The sequence below is a fragment of the Nelumbo lutea genome, chromosome 1 (assembly GCF_056320005.1).
Source record: "Nelumbo lutea isolate HS-2025 chromosome 1, American lotus-T2T, whole genome shotgun sequence".
Classification (NCBI taxonomy): Eukaryota; Viridiplantae; Streptophyta; class Magnoliopsida; order Proteales; family Nelumbonaceae; genus Nelumbo; species Nelumbo lutea.
The window spans coordinates 82630109-82654304 of NC_142684.1; the positions used below are offsets into that span (position 1 = coordinate 82630109).

General features: G+C 39.8%; 1 protein-coding gene across 2 annotated transcripts; it reads right to left on the bottom strand.

The window, feature by feature from the left end:
- Positions 1–12913: 12913 nt before the first annotated feature.
- LOC148875741 (oxidoreductase, zinc-binding dehydrogenase family protein) lies at positions 12914–18268 on the bottom strand. 2 transcript variants are annotated; one of them, XM_088965214.1, is made up of 8 exons: positions 17129–18263; positions 16858–17035; positions 15988–16412; positions 15542–15721; positions 14457–14538; positions 14243–14350; positions 13901–14059; positions 12914–13404 (listed from the first exon to the last, which is right to left on the bottom strand). In XM_088965214.1, the coding sequence occupies exons 3-8, from the start codon at positions 16237–16239 to the stop codon at positions 13208–13210; spliced, it is 978 nt and encodes a 325-aa protein (XP_088821340.1). In that variant the 5' UTR covers positions 16240–16412; positions 16858–17035; positions 17129–18263; the 3' UTR covers positions 12914–13207. The 2 variants fall into 2 exon arrangements, with proteins under 2 accessions (XP_088821340.1, XP_088821339.1); XM_088965213.1 differs by having other exon boundaries at positions 16858–18268.
- Between the last annotated feature and the right edge of the window lie 5928 nt (positions 18269–24196).

Below are 24196 nucleotides of genomic sequence, written 5' to 3' on the forward strand. Positions count from 1 at the left end.
CTTCTCTTGTCGGGCAGTGCTTGATCATTAAGGGCTGAGAGGTTAAGTGTAAGACCATTTAGGATAATATCTGATGCGCTAATCTTGCACCTGCCCACAGTCCCTGGGTTTTTATAAGATGGCTTGGCCCAGGGACCACTTAATGTAAGTGCTGGGCCCATAGGGTCCATGTGATGGGCTCAAGGGGGTCACTGAGTCTTTCAGTGAATTCGGTTGGGCCTTGTAATAAAGGCTGGGCCGAACCCATGTGGCTGGTGTGTAGATCAATGCTTGGGTCCCACGCCATACAAAGAAGCCCAATTGGGCAGAAGGTTGGAAACTAGTTAAACACTGAACACTTAATGGGCCAAAAGCCCATTTCGAACTGGGCTGATATGATCACCAGTTCATGGGGCGAAACTGAGATTAGTGTTAGTAAAAGGATTGGGTATTTGACCTTATCCACTCTAAGAGACCAAATTCAAATAAAATTTGAATCTGGTAACCTCCTGATAAGATCAGGAGTTAACTAACTTAATCTGTAGATAGGATTAAGATTAACCTCTATCCAAATACTGATTTGGATTGAGATAACTCCCAAAATATTGGGAGGTTTCTTAATCAAGAAGAAAGAGGAGAAAACCCTAGCAGAAATATCAGATTTCGAACTAAGGGGTTTGAGCAAGCAAGAAACACATCCTGCAATTTGAGATTTGATCTCTCATAGACTCTAGAGAGAAGAGACAGTTCTGCCCTCTTCGTCCCTGGACTTCTCCTCCTTCAGCCGCCGCCACTACTTGTTGGAAGATTGGATCTTTGCAGCAACAGGAAGTCAAGAAAGCAGTTCTTGACAATAGTCTTGCAAGATAGACAAAAGGATTCGGTGTTCAAGGTTTTCAGAGGGTTCTTGTGAAGAATCCAGTGTGTAGGACGCACCCTGCTGGTTCTGTTCCATCCACAGCTGTGTCATCTTTAACAGGAGTGGATCTTGGTTACTTCTTTGGGCGTGAACACCAACTTTGGGGGATATTATTTCTCCGGATCAGGTATAATCCTCCTGTTTCCTTTTGGTTCAAATCTGGTTTGTTTATGGTTCAAGTAGGATCCTTGAATAAAGTATTCTAAATTTAGAGAATATGATTCCCAATTGGAAGAATGTAGGAATTTTTTTTTGAAATTCGCCCCCCATTCCGCACCCTTCTTGGCGTCCATTAGATGGATCCTACAATTCTTTCAAAAGGAACCAAGGTTTAAAATATCGATATGGTTTGATACCCGCATCTTTTTTTTTAGTTTTTCTTTTCAATTGGTTCAGATGGGTCAGTTTAAGGCCTGTCTACCCCTGAACCGGGTTAGACCCCAAAACACTCCCTATAGGGGACGTATCGGAAAGCTCATGATACAATACGTATCGACCACTACATATCATCAAAATTTTGAACCTTAAAAGGAATGTAGCAATACCAATTTCTTATACCAAATCCACTTACATGATACTTAATTTGAAGTTGTGAAATAAAAAAAAAAATAACAGTTGAATCTGAATTGATGTCAACATTGTCCTCTTAGAGCCTAATATGCTCTACATCGGAGATAAACCCAGTCATAATGATATTTAAAATACCATGGATCGACTTTGGAGATTAGTAGGAGAGTTGCAATTGCATCAAAAAGCTACCTTGTGAGCATCATGCTATGGAGAATTGTTTATCCATCAGTATATGCATTCATATTTTTAGATTCTATAGATATTTGCTACAGCATGGATTTTTCATCAAAACCACAAGCCTATTGAGCTTGATGATCATGAAACATAAGTGCTTTAATAGGCTCAGTTTGGGAAGAGTGAAAATACAAACGCATTCAGTACAAGATCTTGTATACAATATTTCTAAACCTTGTATTTACGTGCACATACTTGTATAATATTTGCACTCTTTGACCCTTTCTTGGGGACATGATTGATGAAATTGATCATAAGATTTATTTTGATAGATAAAAAAGGTAATATCTATTTAAAAACAAAATTAAATAATCAACTAGTATTTCAATGCCTTTTCTAAAAGAGTATTGTGCATATACCTTTGGAAGAAAAAAAAAAAGTCCATTAAGTTTTGTTTGTTTGCAGTATGAATTTCACTTGAAGTGATATAAATGAACAAAAGTTCAAATGAGCTGGGTGTAAATCCTAGTTTACTTTTGATTCAAATTTGGCTTTGTCTTGTTTGTTCACAAGAAATAAAATAGGAAGTAAAATGACATGGTCCCTACTTTATATGGAAGAGAATGGGGGTGGAAAGAAGGTTATTTCTCTGGGAGGAGTAAGGTTGGGGGCAAATTAATGTGATCCCCCACTTCATATATGAGGGAACTAAGATGGGACAAAAATGATGCAAAATTTGCACTACCAATGACCTCAAATGGGACAAAAGTGAAAATTTTACATCAAGTAAGAATGCAAATCATAGTCACAAACAAACGAATGCAAAACTGAACTACGTACAAAGTTTGTATCCAGTTCAGATATGCATGACAAACAAATGGAGCCTTAACAAACATTTTATCACATTTGTTATTCATTACAAATAGTCACATGGTGTAGATAGAAGTTAGACTTGATATGTGATCTACAAGTTCCACATATTTACTTTATTTTGTCTTTTGCATTAAATGCATATTAAATTGTAAAAGAGTATTGTCAGAGTATACAACTATAAATATTCATTTAAATTACTAGAAGCTATTTGATTTTTCATACATGTGTTCAGAACAAAGATGAATGCCAAGTTTCAGAGTTTATGTTCCACATTATAGGATATTATATTCTAGTGAAAATCTATTGGTTTTCTATGAATGAAAGGAAGCCTTTAATGACATCCATGTTAACTCATATATGCTAAGAGGGTAATCAAAGTCTGGCCCTCCACTAATTGATTCTTGGAAAAGAAGCCTAGAAAATCATGTCTATTATTCCCAAATTCCATTTGACATGTGAGCAAGGATTGTGGATTACTTCAATTAAGGTCACTAAGCCGTGGAACTCTTGAAGGAGAATGTCAAATACAAAGAAGGAATTTGTAGTTCTAACGATTTCTTTTTCTCTATTCCTCAAAAAGTAAAATATCTTGTTTTTTTTGCTTGCATTTATCATGAAAAACTGAAAACCAAGGTCCAATACACTGTATCTCTTATCACATTTACACCATCATAATTTGATGGGGTTCTTATTAATAGACTCTAGACCCCACACTAAGCTTTATCCACACACACACACACACACACACACATATATATATTGTTTTTTATTTTTTATGTGGCAGGCTCTATCCACACAATTGTGATTTGTAAAAGCATAGAATTCACCCGGAAGAAAATTCTTTTAACCCAAGTACTTTCACTAGGAAAGTAATGGACCTTCATATTTAAATTGCTTAAGATTTACCAAGGGGAAGTTTTCTATGCTATGATTGTGGGTTCTTCAATTGCATGGTCAAGATTAAAATTCATGTCAGTAACAGATGTAAATAAATAAATAAATGTAGAAAGTGAAGAAAAAACCTATCATTATCCCTTTGTTTCAGTTTAATTTAATGTTCTTTTCTTCCTTTGTCTCTATTGTGGTTCATTACAATTCAAGTGCTTTTTAGTGAACCACAAACCTTTTTTATTTTACAAAAGAAATCATGTGGTCATCTACAAGGGCAATAACTATGTCACATTAATTTTGCTCTCAACAATAAAAAGGGCAACTCAGTGTACAAGGCTCCCGCCAATGTGGGGTCTGGGGAGAGACAGATGTGTGTAACCTTACTCCTGTACATACTGGGAGGCTATTGCCAAAATTTGAACCCTGGTCATCCAACTCACAATGTGTCAACACTCTTGACGAAATAGAGAAAAGAACAAGAATAATTTTAAGAGTTTTCAAGAATGAATTGACCCCCACCTCAAAGAGTCTCTTATATATTAAAAGATATGTACAATTACAAGAATGCCCATATAGGGCTGAAAGAGTAAAAAGGAATAAGATACACAAGTAATATATAGTAGGGACTATATTAATAAGATACATCAAATCACAGAGTCTCCACACTCCCCCTCAAATTGGTGCTTAGACATAGGCATTAGTTTGTCTAAAAGAGAGAGATGTCGAACTCTAGTCATAGCTTTGGTGAAGATATTGGCAATATGCATGTCCGAGGCTACATGAGGAAATGATATAGACCTAGCAGTGAAAAGATCTTAGATAAAGTGGCAGTCCACCTTGATGTGCTTGGTCCTTTCATGGAAGATGGGGTTATATGCAATCTTGATAGCACTCATATTATCTACGTAGAAAGGAATTGGAATAGGGAGTTGAATGCCAAGATCCATAAAGAGAGATCGTAACCAAACAATCTCACTACAAACAAAAGACATGGCCCTATACTTTGATTCAGTGGAAGACTTGAAAATTGCTTGTTGTTTTTTACACTTCCAAGAGATGAGCGAATCACCCATAAAGATACACCACCCAGAAGTGGATCTACGAGTGTTAGGACAATTAGCCTAATCTGCATCTGCATATGCCCTCAACTAAATAGGAAATGAGGAGGAGAATAGTCCCTGAGAAGTTGTGCTTCTAACATTTTGAATGATGCGATGAACAATAGTCATATGAGGTTGACGAAGAGCATAAACAAATTGAGTAACAATCTAAACAACATGAGAAATATTATTCCTAGTCATAGTGAGATAAATAAGGGACCCCACAAGTTGGCGATACAAGGCAGCAATGGAAAGTAATGGACCTTCATATTTAGATGGCTTAAGATTTAGCTCCATAGGTGTATCAACATGCTTCTCATCATTAAGACCAATAAGTTTAACAAGGTCAAAGGCATATTTCTATTAACAAACAAAATACCTTCAGTCACAATGATGAAGGTAAAAATAACAATTCACGAATACCCTCAACATCATTCACAGTCAATAACATGTCATCAACATACAACAGGAGAATGGTAATGCCATGAGGTCATCACCTAATAAAGAGAGAGTGATTAGAAGAACTCTGGCTATACCCAATAGAAACTACAACATCTTGAAAGCATTTAAACCATGCCCGAGGGATTTTTTTAGACCATAGAGATTTTTGAGGTGACATACTAAAGAAGAATCACTGCAATATCCAGGAGGAAGCTTCATGTAGACTATCTCCTTCAATTGACAATGAAGAAAGACATTCTTCACATCAAGCTGACATATGTTCCAAGATTGAGCAGCAGACAATGCTAAAAGAATGCGGACTATGGTGATCTTTGCAACGGGAGCAAAGGCTTCTTCATAGTCGATACCATACTCTTGACTATATCCCTAGGCAATTAAATGTGCCCTGTATCAATCAAGAAATTCATTAGATTTTTGCTTAATGTTATAAACCCGATTCCCAACAATGGATGTTGTAGGAGCAGGCACAAGGTCCTAAGTGTCATTCTCATGTAAAGCATGAATATCTACATGCATGGCTTCCTTCCATTGAGGACTACTACTGACTTTTTGATAGGAGCAAGGAATATCTATGGAAGATAGGACAACAGACAAAGAGCTATGATTTAAAGGAAAACCATAATGGTCAGGAGGTCTAGATATACGAGAAAAATGACGAAGATGAGTAGAAATATGAATATTTGAAATAGATATATCACTTAAAAGAGCAGTTCTAAGATGATGATCGGAATTGGGAGGAAGGAAAGTCGTAGGCGCAAGGACTAGAGCACATAATCGCTTGCAAGAGAAGATGAGAAGATCCTTCTTAGCAGAAGGAGGTGGAGCATCTTGTGAATCAAAGTTTGGAAAAACAAAAAAGACAATGCAAACAGTTTAATAATTCCAACAAAAAAGGAAATATCCTCATGGAAAACATCATGTGATATATGGATGTGATGAATAGATGGATCATAATAAAGAGTTCCTTTGTGGTTAAGACTATAACCCACAAAAACACACATGGCAGACTATGCAGACAATTTAGAATGTTCACAAGAGGGAAGATGAAAAAAACACACACATCCAAAAACATGAAGCATAGATAAGTCTGAAGATTGACCAAACAACTTCTAAAAGGGAGACATATTACCAAGAACAAAAGAAGGAATATAGTTGATAAAAAACACAACTATACTAGCTGCCTCTACCCAAAAAGAAGGTGGAGTATGGGACTCCTGCAATAATGTCTTTACAACACTAAGGATATGTCCATTCTTGTGTTCGGCCACACCATTTTGCTGAGGAGTATCTGGACAAATTCATTGCACTTGTATTCCATGATTCTTTAAATAGGATAAAAGTCTCCATCGGGGTATTCTCTCCCTGAATTCGAATGGAAAATACACACTTGTTATTGAAACCAAACCCGTACCATAGCATGGAATTGCTTAAATGTTGGGAACACTTTTGACTTATGGCGGAGAAAGTATATCCACATGTACCTGGTACAATCATCAATGAATGACACAAAATACTTGTATCCAAGTTGAGAAGTGACAGATGCAGTCCAGACATCACTATGTATAAACTCAAAGGGAGAGGTAGCATGTTCAGACATATGAGAAAAAGGTAAAGTATAACTTTTACTTAAACAACAGGAAACACAATATGTATTAAATGTTTACAAGGAAGGAACTCTATTCTTAATAAGACTTGATTCAAACAAAAATTTTAATTTCTCAGCATGTATATGACCTAAACATTTATGCTATAAGTCTCAAACATTATTTCTATGACTGAGAAAGGAACTAGAAGTGGAAGAACTAAAATAACCTAATGATGTTGTTGTTTTAGACTTTTTGAACTTCAATGCAAACAGATAGCCCAACTTGCACCCCTTTCCTTTCACCTTCCTAGTGTTCTAGTCCTGAATTAAACATCCATCATGAGAAAAGATGAGAATGTTATTTTCATCTACTAAGCTAATAGAAATTAGATTTGTAGTGAAATTAGGACCAAGAAAAATTTTTGGTAAGAGGGAAAGACGCAGTAGGTGAAAGCTTAAGAGACATATCACTACTACCAATGATATTTAACCTTTTACCATTGGTAGTAACGATATCTTTGTGATGGGTTTTAGTAAGGTTACTTGGTTGATTGGGTAGACTCCTGTCATATGGTTGGTAGCTCCAAAGTTATTGATCCAAACATGAGACTAAGAAGAACAATAACTAGAGAACTCACAAGGTAAGCCAATAGTAGAAAAGGTAGAAGAAATAACAAATGTTACCAGTTATTGAAAGTTTTCCTCAACCATAGACGCCAGAGAATCATCATTATCAAAAGAATCACCACTAGTAGTAGATTTCTTACTTCCATATGCTACAACAGCAGTGCCAATCCCGTAGGCCATTTTAGCAAGAAAGCAACAATCCAAACACAAGGATATCAGAGAAAACCAAATTCAGTAATAGTTCCCTCTAGTCCAAGAGGAAAGACAAGTATTCCAATGCTAGAGAAGGTCAAGGGACCCCAATAAAATACCATAAATAGCTTCAACAATCAAGGACTTGAGTTGACAGTCCAAAAAAGGCAAGTTTTAGGATTGTCGAATATAAAATCTCTCAAATATCAATTTTAAAATCTGAAATAAATAAATGGGAAGCAAGAAAACCCTAGGATGACACAGGATCTAGAGTTATATGTTGATCAATTTAGCTGATTGAGAGAACTGTGGTTTACCAACATATCAGGCGTCTTTTCCAAGAATAGAGAAGTATCTTGTGCCAATCGAAATAATCCTTAGAAGATTCCAAATCAAAAACTGAGTATAAGGTTAAAAAGAGCTTGAGAGAACCCTTCAATCTGGAGAGCATTATTGCTCCAAGAAGGCCCAAGGTTCAAGGTTGTTTCAGTCCAAAAAAGGAAATTGTATAGTATTGCCGCTCTAAGAAGAAGATCAAAACTCTTTCAAAAACTTCATCGAATCAGATGCTATTTGTAGGGAGAATAGATCAGATCTAAGTGACACTAGATCTAAAGTTTGGCCTCGAACCAAAGTCCCCCAAGAGAGATCTAATAAAATCTCTCTTGCTGTTACACAGAGAAGACTTAATAGAAAAGGATTGATCAAAACAACCCTGATATGACAAAATTACTGCTTCTAGTGTGGTTCTAAAGAGAGAGAGAGATGATAGATCAGAGAACAACCTGCTCTGGTACCATGTCAATACTCTCGACTGAATAGAGAAAAGAACAAGAATAATTTTAGAGGTGTCAAGAATGAATTGACTCCCACCTCAAAGAGTCTCTTATATATTAAAAGATATGTACAATTACAAGAATGCCCATATAGTGATGAAAGAGAAAAAAGAATAAAATACATAAGTAATATACAACAGAGACGATTAGGGATGGCAAATTCCCTCGTAAAACTGGGGCCTCACCCTGAATGGGTCATTTTTTCCCCGAATCGGAGACGGGGTGAGGATGGGTTTGCATTATAATTCCCCGAACCCAAGTATAAAATTAATAAAATATCTCTAGGTTTAATATTGATATTTAAAATATCTCTAAGTTTTCTCTAAATTCTTAAAATCCTAGAATCCCATAATTCCATTTTTGAAGTACCCCTAAAGTATTATAATTCAATTCCTAAAATATCCCCAAATTCTTATATTATATGTGTAAATTATCCAAAAAATAAATAATTCTTAAGAAATTGCTTTGGAGTAGGGAAAATTCGAGGATTGCTCTTCCCCAACGGGGAGTGGATACCCTGCCTCGAACCCATCCCACCACTGGGGACGGGGCAAAGTATCTTGACTACGGGGTGGGGACAGGGAGGGGGTACCCCGCCTTAAACCCACCCTGTTGCCATTCCTAGGGACCATACTAAAAAGATACATCAAGTCACAAAGTCTCCACATAGTGGACCAACCCAACCATTGTGCCATATTTTGGTACAAAAAGATGTAAATAAAATGAGAATGCAAATTTTAATGTGACGGTACTGCACACTGGCAGTCTATAGAACACTTAGTTGTTGGACTATTGTTAGAATCCTATCAAAAGCATTTATTTGAGAAATGATGCAGAATTTGCATGGAAAATGGTCCTAAAAAGATATAATTGAATAAGAAAGTGAGTTCACTTGAATCACTCTCTATTAGCATTGAATAGTGTTTGCTAGCCCCTCTTCATGCACATCCTTGCATATGCAACTCTGCAGTTAAAATATCACAACCTAAAAAATGATCAAATATTTCATAAATGGTGGGAAAAATAGAAGATAGAGGAATTATACCTCTTTTACTAAATCAAGTTGCAAATTTGCAATTACACCATCCTCAATCCTTCAATGGAGTCATGTGAGAAAGGGGTTTTGAGCATCACATGCAAACTGAAAAGGAAAGGCCTAAAGATTCATACTCTTTATCTCATACCAATTAATGGAATGGCTTCAAAGTTGACTGGAACTCTTATAAAACTTATAAAATATTAACTCTTTTTGACATGTTACAAATTTGGCATGAATTTTCAATCATAAAACTAACATCTATGAAACATATTCTAAATGATAGATTTATTAACTTTAAAATCTAAAAAAGACCAAGAAAAAATTCTATCACAAACTTGTGAATATTGTTTGTAAATCAGGCATAACTAACTCAATTCATGTTCAAATGATGCAATCCTAATCTTTTTTCTTTTTTTTGTGCAAGCAATCAACTACTTAAAAACACCAGAATCAAACTAAATGGGCAAGGTCTAACCCATTAAGTTCAGGCTAAAAACAAGGTCACAGACCTAAAAATGGTTCTACCTCTGGTTTCTTCTTAAGGCCCAAGTAATTCACAAATAACTTTGAAAATTATATTACCCTCCACAGATTTTCCCTTCAATGGTGGAATTTGATAGCATATCTCAAATTACATCCGTGCTGTTCTATTTAATCAACAGTAACTAAGTTAATTTTGGGCATCAAAACTACTAAATTCCATGCGACTATAGTCATAGATGTCTAAAGGTTTATTGGAGTTTCAACCAGATACAAACATGCATACCTTGAAAATGCATGTGTTGGACTGATCATTAATATTTATAGTTGAGACATCAAATTGATGTTTCTTGCTAAGGGGGTGAAGTCTGAATCCAGCAGAAGTGACTATCATATGTGATGTATCAATACATATCTCTTGTCAATTTGTATTGATCAACACAAAACAAATCAAATAAAAACATTGTGACAATACACATCTCTCACCAATAGTTACAAAATGGGACCTAAGTAATATCAAAATAGACTACTACTTATTGCCCCTTGCACATCTTTAGCAATAGTTACGATATTCTAGAATTGCAGGTCAGTCAAGGGCAGTTTCAATCTGATCTCTATGTCCTAGAGTGCTAAGAAAAGCCTTGCAAGTAAAGCTTTTTGTTGGAAAAGAAGAATGTAATATGATTGCAGCAGAGATAATACCAGAACCCAAACAAACCAAATTTGAACTGCAGGAAAATATATGTAGCAAATAGATAATTAGCAGATAGAAAATTATCAGTCACAGCTGAGTCGCGGCAAGTGTCTACTCTCCTTAAAACCAATTTCACCACTTCTTGGAGTATTTTCATTGGTGCAGAAGGTTTCCGGTGGTCGGCCTCGAAAATACAATAACTCTCAACGGCCCAGCCTTGGTGTTGTGTGCACCACAGACCAAAGCAACGAATCAATATTATGTTCAACAGAGAGAGAGAGAAACCGTGTGGGAGAATAAAAAATCGAAGCAAAAGCCCAAACTTAATGCCCCAAAAACAATATTATATTAACCATTAAGTAAGCTTAAAGCCAAAATAGAAACATCTCCCATTAATGTTGGGAGTTCTCCCACGATTAGAAGAGTGTGATGGTTACAAAGAGAATGTTAGGAAACAGACTATTAATTAAAACGTTAGAAACCACTTAGAAAAGAAAAAGGAAAAAAAAAAAATAAAGGTAAGACAAGGGCCGTGACTTATGTGCACAAATGTTAGCCTAGCCCAACCCGGCCCAACACATGTGTGCATGTAGCAATCTAAGTGCACTCTCTCCACAAGTACCATAAGACAGATTAAAAGTGCAAGGTAAAAGATAAACCCAAGAGGAGTGTTCTTATTACTAATCCATGTGGGACTCAAGCCACTCTACTAGCAAACAAAACACAAAAGGACAAAAAATAAACAGTAACTAATTTGAATCACACAAAACTCAAGAAAATGTACGAACACTTTACCATCAATTGAAGGAAATAAACTCAATGCCTACAGGTTCTCATTGGTTGCTTGACGTTGGTTCCAGAAGCTTGTGTCATATGGGAAAACATTTGAAAACCAGATCAGGTATCGAACCAGAAAGGTTCCCTGACCCTGTTCCCCGTTAGCACAGTCGAACCTGAAAAGATGAAGTTTTTCCTGATTTCCAGTGACCTCCATGAAAATTCAAAAAATCGAACCGAACCACAAAATGCGGTTAACTGAACCGATCGATTCGGTTTCGGTTTGAGATTTTTGAAAAACTGAAAGATCGGTTTAGTTTTCGATTAATTTACAAAAAAATCAATGGTTAACTAAACCGACCGGTATATATATTTTTATGTATATTTTATATATATTTTTAATATATGTCACATATTTTCTATGTATTATATATAAATATATTCATTATATATAAAAATATATACTTATATTATATTTATAATGATCTATTTATAAATATATTATATATTTTTCAAATATTTATAATATATTATATATCATTTATTATTTATAATATAATATTATACATATATTTGTATAATATATATTATAAATATAAAAAACCGAAAAACCGAAGAACCGAATCAGTCAAAAACTGAAACCGACAGACCGGTTAACTGGTGGTACCGATTCGGTTTTGGTTTGGAGAATTGGAAAAACTGGTACCACCGGTTCGGTTTACAAAAAAGTGCCATAGTTCAGTTGACCAAACTGTGGACACCCCTATGTTTGATTCTAGTTAGACAGCCCGGTTCCAGAACATTGTGAATTCCAACTTTTTTATTTCCCGATTGGGTTCGCTAAGACAAGCTGTTAAAAGGAGTGATGCTAACTAGGGGTGAGCATTCGGTTTATTCAGTTAAAAACCGAATTGAATAAACCAAAATTTAAAAAACTGAATTAAAAAAAAAAACAGAACCAAAACCGAAATAATTGAAACCGGAATTTTCAGTTCAGTTTTCAGTTATTTCAGTTAAAACCAAATTTTAATAATATATATTTTATTATATATTATAAAATCGAATTTCAGTATATTATATATTATTTGCTACATATTATATATTATATATTACATATAATAATAAAAAGTTTGATTAATTCGGTTAACCGAAATTCTAATTTCAAAAACCAAAAAACCGAACCGATTTAACCAAAAACCGAAAAATCAGAGACCGAAATTTTCGGTTCGGTTATTCGGTTTTAACCTTGTAATGCTCACCCCTAATGCCAACTAATCACAACTTCATGTTCGCATTAAGATAATGCACATCTGCATCCTCTTTCAAAAAGTGTTTGTCTTTTGAATCATACACACGAGTAATAAGTGATTTTATGCCTACGTTGTGCGTAGTTTTGTCACTCTCGCCTTCTAAGTACTGATCCGGTGGAGGACTACTACATTCTATGACTGGAGGATCGATTCTATCAACTCAAATGATTGTATGTAGTAACAAACCCGCTACACCCCTCCCCCTCGGTAGGCATTGCGCAACTACAGTTCGGAGCTTCGTCCCAAGCGAGTAAGAAGTGTCACCCAACTTCCAAGTATGGCAGCTATTGTCATGGCTGACTGAGACGAGACTACTGACACTCTACAACCAACACAATACTGAGAAATGAGAATCTTAGCCTGTTGACCTCTCAACTAGACATTTCTCCTTCAAACATTCTCAAATGCCCAAGCATACTCATTCTTCATTATGATATATGCAGAAAATCTTTCCTTCAAACATTACATGCCCTGCTTCCATGCATAGCACGAACAAGCAAATTAAATAATTCAACAAAGAGTTACTGGATCAAGTGTACAATTTAAAGCCAACTTTCCTCTAAATGATGAAATTAAATGTCAAGTTTCAGACTACATTTGCACATTACACGATTGAATTAATCCAAGTACCCGCAAGTAGTTTGAAAACCACATCCTCCATCTAGAACTATCATAACCATCCCCAGCATGTTGCCCTAATCATGGCACAAGAAGTATTTTGCCAATATGCTTGCTGCTTTCCATTAGCTGGTGAGCCTCTGCTGCCTCAGACAAGGGAAAGGACTTGTAAACTACAGGTTTCACCTTGGCAGCTGCAATTGCTGGCCAAACATTCTTCTCCACTTCATTCACAATTACTGCTTTATTTTCAGGGGTTCTGTTCCGCAAGCCCGCCGCTGTTCATGAATAACTGTCATTAGAACTAGGTATCTAAATTTACTATTTGAAGTTTGAAACATAATAAGCATATCTGCATATGTAACCACACCAGTTATAATAACATAGAGAAAAAAAGGATCCCTGCTTCTATTGTTACATTATGAAACTATCAGAGTTTCAGTTTCTCAAAATTATAGCTCTCTTAGACCAGTGCAAACATCCAGAAGCACCATTCCAAATACTCACATCTCTAATTACCAACAAAATCTTTATCTAATAGACCACCAAACAAGCATGAAGTTGTTCTTTGTTGTCTTTTCTTTCTTTCCCCCTGCCATTTTCATTTATTTGCTTATCATGACTGCTAACATAATTCTGGTTACTTCCACCTCAAGTGCAAACAACAACAATAATTCCTTATTCTGGAATCCCAATTGAAAGAATTCCATATCTCCAAATCTTAAACAGGAAAAATAAGAAATTAAGTCCACGTCAAAGTGAGAACTGTAATACCTTGAACTGTAAGACGCCTTGCAAGCAAACCTGAAAGATTCACCTCCGTAACTGTCCCCCCTTGGAAGCCAATGATGAAAAGCCTACCATCGACATTTAAACTGTCTATGTTACGTTGAAAGTAGGCCCCTCCAATATTGTCCAGTATAACATCAACACCTGAGATGGGAACATTCTTTGAGGCTTAGGTTTTATTATTAATTGACGTTACGGAAGGAAGAAAATCTTATTCCTTCTCAGGAATCACAGAATTTTGAAGAATGAAAATTCTAAATTTAGGTTCATGCAACCATCAAATTCAAATTCAAATTATTAGTTGAAATTAAAGGCAAAAGAAGAAACCTTTCCCTCCTGTTTCTTCCTTCACCCGTGCAACAAAATCTTCAGTCTTGTAGTTGATGCACACATCAGCTCCCAGATTTTTGCAGAAGGTTAACTTTTCCTCACTTACTGAAAAATAAAATAAACATTTATTACTTGTAAGAATGGCATAACAAAAAAAAAAAAAAACCAAGAAATATATATGACTGAACTTGATGCTTTTGGGTTGTTAGACCTGCAGTGACAAACACCTTTGCTCCTTGGTGCTTAGCTATCTGAATTGCAAACGTGCCAATTCCACTGGATCCCCCATGAATCTGAAATTTAATTAATAAAAATCATGCATCTATCAAACAATTTATGTAATAGACATAAAAGAGAGAGAGAGAGAGAGAGAGAGAGAGAGAGAGAGAGAGAGACGCATAAACACTCAATTGCTTGAACTAATTTAAATTTTTTAGCTTACATGAATTGAATGTGGCCCTTCATTTGTTTTTCTCCATATTTCTTTCAAGAAATTCACACACATATTTACCACAAGGACATCTCCCCCTTCTTTTTCTTAGGCAGCATTTGTTCTGGTGTAAAAAGGGTTAGAACACAAAGTCCGTGAAAGAGGGGAAGAAGATATAACTGGGGTATGTCAGAGTGATAATCTTCCTGGCGTTTGTAAATTGAAACAAAGCCTGAAGAGCCTACAATTAGCTACCGGAGATAAATGAAATGATTTGAAATTATGTGCATAACAAAGAATATGGTCCTTAATAGACAGGGAAACAGGGTGTTTTTAAACCTACAACACCTGGTATAAAATATCAAAAGTGGCAACAATGAACTATTTCACATAGGAGCAAAGGGTGGATATGTAACATAAGAGACAATTAGAAAGGTGCATTATGTTCTACTCAATCAGGATTCTATATCAACAGAAATGCTTTCTCAGTTCTCATTCTCAGGTATTCTCATTAGATCTGTTTGTTTTCTTATTTTTCCTTTTAATCGTAAAATATAAAGAGTTATTTGACCTTGTAAGCAAAGAAATTTCGTATGAATATATAAGGAAATCAGCAGATTTCCGTGTAAGGATTTGACTACCCAAAATTTAGTTTTATCATGGGGCAACTATGGTCCAGTGACTGTTACTGGATCCACAATTTGTAAACCCTCTCTTTAAGCTGCCAGACTACCACATGTAAGATTCCCGGTTATTTTTGCTAAGTGATCCAATCCAATCGGTCATTACTACTGTACTTAAGTGATAGAAGTTATGGATAACACGATAAACATGCACTGAAAAGGTCAAGTTGGCAATAAATGTACCAGGAATGTTTCACCTGCAGATAACCGGCTCATCATAAAAACAGTTGACCAGACAGTGCATGCCACCTCAGGAAAGCTAGCAGCATCCTTCAAGGAAACACCTGGGGGTACAGGAAGAACTTGTCCAGCAGGAACAGAGACTTTCTCTGCGTAGCCCCCTCCACTAAGAAGAGCACAGACCTGTATAATATATTTCATGAAATATGTAACAAAGATGAAAGAAATCTTGCAAGATGTAAATTTTGCAACAGTATTTTAAGGTTGGAACTGTTCTTCCAACCTAATTTTTACACCCTAGCAGAGTACGAAAATTTTATGTTTCTCTCATATATTACTAGGGTTGCAGTATAATTTTATGACATTCAAATCACTGAGTTATTTATCCAAAGAGAAAAGTCCAATTATTATTTGACGGGTAAATAACCATTTCGAATGAATTGAAATACCTGATCGCCAATTTTCCATCGGGTAACGCCTTTCCCGACAGCTTCGATAATCCCGGAGCATTCAAGACCAGGATAGGGGCTGGCACCTTTCGGAGGCGGATACAATCCTTTTCTTTGAAGCGTATCGGCTCTGTTCAGCGCAGTTGCTTCGATCTTTATCAGTACTTCGTCATCTTCAACTTTAGGGTTCTCGACTTCTTGTACTTGAAGAACTTCCGGACCGCCGGGGCTCGTGATTACCACAGCTTTCATTCTCGCCGGAGATACTGCCCGGATTATGGCAACACTTGGGGGATAACGGGAGGGAGGGAGATTGGTACTTGCCTGGTTGCCTACTTGGTAAGCTAGTAGAGCGCTGAAGCGTCAATGCAGAGACATTTTTTTCTAGCGTTGCCGTTGATGTGTTAACCCGAGAAGTCCGAGACCTGAAATTTAGTTTTAAATTTAATTTAAAAAAAGGGGTCATTTACTATGACACCCCTACAGAAGCCATGTAATTACTAAAACCTCCCCAATAATTTGTATACTAGATAAAATGACAATTTTTTACCTTAACGTAACGTCGGTTGGAACAAAATGATTAAAAGAAATAAATAACCAGAATGTCAATTGAAAATAATAGAATATATATATATATATATAAATATAATAGACAAATATTTTTTAATTATTGTTTATTTCTGTTATCTTCCTTTGTTTTAGTTTTAGTTTTATTTTATGTTTTTCTTGTTATTGTTTTTAGGGCAAATTTCTTAAGTTATTCCTAACTCCACCTTTATTGTTCAACTATTATCTTGCACTATCTTTACTGTTTCTGAAAATTGTCATCGCCATTCAATTTTAACGAAAGTAATGAATTGACAATTTTACCCTTTCATGGATGGCAAAACAAGGTGAACGAAGCTGAACCAATTGTCATCGCCATTCAAAGCAAGGTGAACCAAGCTGAACTTAGGATGGACTCAATATACAACTCCGATGATGATGAAGATAACAACGATGAAGGATTTCTACATCGCTGATCAAGAACTGCATCACTCCAGAATTCCTGACACCGCTACCATTGGAATCTAAGCTTCTCCTTGAGAAATTAAAAGACAAACTAGATCAAGAACTACGTCGCCGATCAAGAACTACTCACCAAGCATGGATCTTCATATCACAGGAGTTCTCTCGAAAACCAGACCAAGATGAAGCACAGTCACAGGCAATGTTGAATTCTCCACCCCCTTCTCCTCTGTGTATTTTTGGATCGACCAAAATCGCCACCACCACTAAAATTTCCAACAATGGCAGTGACCTTCTTCTTCCTTTGCCCCCCCCCCCCCCCTTCTCCTCTGTCCATTTTTGAATTAACCGAAATCGCCGCCGCTGTTGCAACTTCCAGCAACGGCGATGATCTTCTTCTTCCTTCACCCCCTTCACCTCTGTTTTTGGAACGACCAAAATCACTGCAACTTCCAGCAGTAGCGGTGATCTTCTTTTTCCTTTGCCTCCCTTCCCCTCTTCATTCTCCCTCTCCACCTCCCTTGCAATCTAGTAGATCAGTTGAAAGTGTTGATGGTGGCACTAACGAATCAGCTTCTCATCGCATCAAAACACTAACTCATGTTTGAAGAAATCAGAGAGATCCACTCCACAACAAAGATGGAATTCTCGTCCTGGGTTTCCAGCCAGACAGATTGTAGGGGATTTAGCAGTTTTTGAAGAGATGGATCAAAAGGGGTGCCCTCTTTAGAGCAATTTGAGCGGTACGTAACATCTTTCCCACCTCATTGAAGCAGGTGGTGAAGAAAGACGACCTCGGCGGTTTTGGCGAATCCCCTATGGCATCGGGGAAGAGAACAAGAGGGGAAGGGAAGAGGCGGAGTTCGACGAGGCAGAAGCCCATCTCATGCACCCAAACCCCCGGCAGTGGTGCCACCAACTCCCCCAAACCTGTGCCACCAGCTTCGGCCTCAAGATCACTAGGTTCAGAGTTCAACTATGGCGTGACCGGCTTTGGGGTCCAAAGAGTGTGTCTTGGCTTGAGCATATCCTTAGGCGAAATTGAAAACCCCACTCCCTCTAATCACTGACATCTCTCTGATGCCGGAGAAAATAGGAATTTGGATTGTTCTCTGAGTGCACAGAGATCAAATTCTGTCAAATATGCAAATCTGATCTATGTCAGAAAAAAAAAAATAGGCACCGGCACCCCCTGCGTTTCAAACGACTAGCACCGACGTTGGGATAAAGAAAAGGGTATTACTTTCATTTTTACAAAATATAATTCTAATGTGGTGTGGCATGTGAGGAGATTATAATGGATTGTGATGGAACCCTAATGGTAGGGGAGTAATTAGTCAATTGTCAGAAATAGTAGGGGTAGTGCAACACAATAGTTAAACAGTAAGTGTAGAGTTAGTTAATTTATCTAAACAATAAGGGTAGTTTAAGAAATTTGCCCGTTTTATGTTCAGAATAAAGTAATGTGTGGGTAGGGGTGCAACTTGGGCAGGTCCAACCTGAGCAAGAGCCTGACCCAACTCAAGTTTTTGCAAGGGTTGGGCCTTAGTTTTCATGCTACAAGTTTGAGGTGAGCTTAGGTTGAGGTCTAGGTAGCCTGAGCCCAACCTAATCCAAATTGGGCCCAACTCTATTGATTCAATTTGAAAAATGCATATATATATGTATATTATATTTATCAATGTTCAAAGAACTACAGTGGGCATAAAACCGTGATGAAGGGTGATTTGGCCCGACCTCATAAACGACCGACACGTGTATGTGACTCGACATGAGCAGATCGACATGTGGACATGACACAACGTAGAAGACAATTCAACAAGTATCAGCTCACCTCTGAACGAGCTCGGGTACAATAATGTTCCAAGTTGAAGGTACTTCGGGTCGAGGACATCCCAGTTCGTAGACTAAAACAACCAAGTTCACAATAGCAGACCAGGCAAATAAGCCACCTCAGAGACAACTCACCTCAGGTAGAATCACCTCGGCATGCCACCAGCAACTCGACACAAGTAGCTTGCCACAAGGTAGCTCGCTACAGGGTTCGTTACCAAGTAGCCCTGAGTCCCGCGAAAAGCTTCCTATCTGACAATCGTACCTGTCAACCCTAAAAGTTGCACCCACGTCCTTTGTCTGGCGGCGCAGTGTCTGCTAACTCTAAGGACTGCACTCATTGTCTCTCACCTGGCAGCGTCGTACCTGCCAACCCCAGAGGTTGTCTCTTGCCTGGCGGGACCGTACCCTACAACGGTCACATTAGCTCACCTACTCCCTAGTTCTGACGATGATAGCCAATCACTCCGAACCATTATTTGACAGCAAATCGCCGCGGCAGAGATTTGGGAGCAGCCCCTCCGAACCTGCCAGAATGTTAGTATATAAAGACTTCAACCCCCCAGGGGCCAAGGTATCGCATATTCACCACTCTCTAGCTTTCTCATCTTCTTGCAAACTTATTCTCTTCCAGCTCGCAGCTAAGTACTAACTTAAGCATCGGAGTGTTCCCGTCGGGTGAGCAACCTCGGGTTCCTTCATTTCTCTTCATGCAGGTATCTGTCACCCGTCGCCAGCTAGAAGCTCAGTCACTTCCAGCTAGGAGTGGCCAGATTGTGTATCATCAATTGGTGTCGTCAGTGGGAATCCGTTTCAAAAAGCTTTCTCTACCAAACTTTCACCAACATTAATGGCGTCTTCTGGCAATGCCAGGCAGAACAACGGAACAAACACTTTTGGGGGGCACCTTCAGGCCCTCACCGTGCATATCGGCCAGTTTACTGTACCTCTCAGCACCTTCGGGGTCCCCATGCTGGACCTACCCCAAGTCGCTGAGGCGGTGAACACCCCATTCCCTTCTGCGGTGAACACCACCTTCGCTGAACCCTCTACGATTCCTCCCACCATGGGGCAAAACCAGCTGGGTGATCTAGTGTAGTGCGTGCGAGCCATCCAGGCCCAGATGCAGCAAGTCCAGCAGCTTCAACACTACCAATAACAAGTCTTGTGTCGCTTTTATCAGCAACAGTTCCCAACGCTGCAGCAAAGCCGACAACCAACCCAGCCGCGGTGCCCAATAACACTGCAGAACCAGCAGCCGCTCAACCGCCGCCGAAGCAACCGTCCTCACCGAGGAGAAACCTCCCAAGCCTCATCCCGTAGTAGAAGGGAGCTGGTAGCTCCCACCACCTCATGACTACAAGGCGGATCAAAAAGCGCTCGCCCCACCAAGGATGGTCTGTCCCAGTGCATGCAATTGGAAGCCTCATTGATGGGCAACCGATTCGAAGTCTTGGCCGTGAGCTCTAAAGAAAACCCTTCAGTCCGCGGAAGCCAATACCAGCCTGATTCTCACCAGGCCAAGACCCGACCTGATAGCACTGAAGCAAGCAGCACCAACGCAGATTCCGCCAGGAAGCAACGGGGCGGCATCCCAAGGCTCACAAAGCCTAGTCAACCTGAGCAACCCAAAGGTAAGATGGGAGCGAGCCCGAGAGTCGCGAGGACCACCCCTCTTTTCTCAGTGTCATCTCCCCTCTCTCCAGACCTCTTAGTAGCTCCTGTGCCAAAAGACTTTAAAGTACCTCTGGACAAGTATGACAGGTTGTTTGACCTGAGTGACCATGTGGATTCCTTCCAATCCCAGATGCACATCGCCGGAGCCAGTGAAGTCTGCATGTGTATCGCATTCTCCACAACCTTCAGAGGAGTGGCGCGCACGTGGTATCGAAATCTCCCATCCGAAGGAATCCAGAGCTGGGCGTAGTTTGTACGAGTATTCACCTCGCACTCCGTTACCAGCAAGAAATGTCCGAGGTCACAGGAAAGCCTTCTTGGCATAGTCCAAAAAGAGGGAGAGTCCATCCGGAGCTATATCAAGTGCTTCAATGACACCTACCTCTTAATCCCGAACTTGGACCCTGCGGTGAGACTCGCCGTAGCAAAAAGAGGAGTCACTCACCAGGAGTTCAGGTGGCATGTGGCGATGAACAAGTTCAAGGACATCATTGATTTCCTCAAGCTCACTGACCAATTCATCTAGACTAAAGAGGAAATGAACGAAAAGATCAGAGCTCCAACAGAGAAGAGGAGGAGGGACGATGACAAGGCACACCACGGAAGTGGCAAGAGGAAGAAGAGCAAGTCCCCGACCAGGGGAGATGGCAGGTCGGGATGGCACCCCCGAGCTCCTCCAGAGGAAAGGACAAACTACACCCCCCTCAACGCGAGGCGAGGGGAAATTTTAATGACGATTAAAGACACTCCGTTTGTAAGGTGGCCACTTCGGATGAAGGGGGACCCCGCCACTAGGAACAAGAATTTGTATTGTCATTTCCATAAAGATCACGGTCGCAGTACCGAGAATTGTAAAAGCCTCTGCAACGAGATTGAGGAACTTATCCGTCACAGATACTTAAAAAACTTTGTACAAAAAAGTAATAAAAACCAGACAGATCGACTAGGGGAGCAGAGGAGAGATGCTCCCAAGTCCAATAAGAGACAGAATGAGTAGGGACCACCGCCTAAAGAAAGGCCTATCCGCGGAGTGATCAACACGATCACTAGCGGATCCATCGTCACGGGTTGCACCTAGGCAGCTGGTAAGACCTTGGCCCGCGAACTGGAGCACGAAGGGCAGAATCTGCCAAAGCGCCCATGGCCTGCGGACCCTATATCCTTCACTGAGGATGATGCGTGAGGGGTCCAGTATCCCCACGATGACGCATTGGTCATAAGGATGATGATCAACGACTTTGAAGTTAGACACGTCTTGGTGGATTCAGGAAGCTCGGCCGACATCCTGTTCCGGAACACCTTCGACAAGCTGCAGCTCTGGGAGAGCGACCTCCAGCCCGCAAGTACCCCCCTAGTGGGCTTCAGTGGAGAAGAGGTAAGGCCCCTCGGCCAGATCTCGCTGCTCGTGGAGATTGGAACATGGCCCAGCATTGCGAGGTTCAAGCACACCTTCCTAGTGGTTGCGACGCCTTCCCCATACAATGCCATCATAGGATGAACCATCACTCATACACTTTGCGCGGTGGAATCAACCTACTACCTGACAACGAAGTTCCCCATGGACTTCGGGATAGGGGTAGCCCGGGGCAACTAGCTCGAGTCCCGGAAGTGTTACGTCGCAGCCCTCAAAGGGAAGGCCAAGCTAGTGGAAAGCGTTGAGCTCGAATGGCCTGTAGAGTATCCTGAAGAGCGAGCTACATCAACCAAGGGAACGACTCTCGTCCCGACTTCAGAAGATGATTCGACCAGGATGCTCCAGATCGGGGAAGCGGTCAAAGAACCTCTCCGAACTCAACTGGTAAATTTCCTACTCAAAAAATTTGATGTATTTGTATGGTCCGCGAAAGAAATGCCCGACATAGACTCAAGAGTAATAACTCACAAGTTAAACACAGATCCCCTAGTCAGGCCCGTTAGACAAAAGAAATGCAACATCACCCCAGAACGCTGGAGGATAATCGATGAGAAAGTCGGAAAACTTCTTGCAGCCGACTTCATCAGGGAGGTCCATTACCCGAGCTGGGTGGCTATTCCCGTTCTGGTAAAGAAGGCCAATGGTAAATGGCGCATGTGAGTCGACTATACCGATCTGAATCGGGCCTGCCCAAAGGACTATTTTCCACTCCCCAAGATTGACTGCCTAGTGGATGCGACCTCAAGGCATGAGTTGCTGAGTTTCCTTGATGCATACTCGGGCTACAACCAAATCAAGATGGACCCCGCCAATGAAGAAAAAATGGCTTTCATAATCAAACTGGGCTTGTATTGCTATAAGGTCATGCCTTTTGGGCTGAAAAATGCCGGGGCGACCTACCAAAGACTTGTGAATCGGATTTTGAGCAGTTGATCGGTGACAAAGTTGAATGTTATGTAGACAACATGGTCGTCAAAACCCAATTTTCGGACTGTTTAATAAGTGACTTGCAACGTGTATTTGAAATCCTATGCAAGTATAATATGAAACTAAATCCTAACAAGTGTGTCTTTGGTGTCACCTCGGGAAAATTCTTGGGTTACATAGTTAGCCATCGTGGCATCGAAGCTAACCCTGAAAAAATAAAGACTATCTTGGACATGAAGCCCCTTCGCAAGCTGAAAGAAGTTCAGAGGTTGAATGGCTGCATGGCCTCCCTGAGCCGCTTCATGTCCAAGTCGGTAGACCGTTGCCTACCCTTTTTCAAGGCAATTAAGAAAAGCAAATACTTCGAATGGACCGAAAAATGTCAGTTCGCCTTCGACGAACTGAAGAAGTACCTGACCAACATCCTGGTTTTAACCCGACCCAAGGAGGGTGATGTTTTAAAGCTGTACCTCTCCGCGAGTGACGAGGTGGTCAGCTCAATACTGATAAAGGAAGTAGACCGGGTCCAATGACCCATCTACTATGTAAGCAAAGTTTTGCAGGGAGCCGAAACTAGGTACTCAGAGATCGAGAAGTTGGCGTACGCGCTGATCACAGCAGCTCGAAAGCTTCAGGCATACTTTCAAGCCCACACAATCATCGTTCTTACCAACCAACCCCTGAGACAAGTCCTGCTCAAGCTTGAGGTGTCCAGAAGACTAACGAAGTGGGCTATAGAACTCAGCGAGTACGACATCAGGTACGAGCCCCGAACAATAATCAAGGCCCAAGCCTTGGCCGACTTTGTGGCGGAGTGCACCTTCAGCACTATAGCCTCCAAATCGATGAAGATCGAGTACGTGGGGAAAGCCTCAACCAGCGCAGAACCAGTCCCAATCAGAACAAAGTCGACCTGGAACGAAGAACCCTGGATCCTTCACGTAGACGGTTCATTGAACCAACAAGGAAGCAGAGCCGGAGTAATCCTATACGGACTAGGCGGAGCAAAACTAGAGTACGCACTATGGTTCAAGTTCGCAGCATCCAACAATGAGGCGAAATACGAAGCATTGATAGTCGGGCTCATGCTAGCAAGAAAAGCACAAGCGAAACACCTCGTCATTTGCAGTGACTCGCAACTCGTGGTCAACCAGGTAACCGGCGATTATGAAGCTCATGACCCCACCATGGTTGCCTATCTGGCCAAGGCTAGGGAAGCTCTATGCGGCTTCCAATCGTACTTAATAAAAAAAATCCCAAGATCTAAGAACGCTGAGGTCGACACATTATCCCGATTAGCCAGCACAAGCAACAACTCCATGAGGACTGTGTTTATAGATCCAGTCGCAC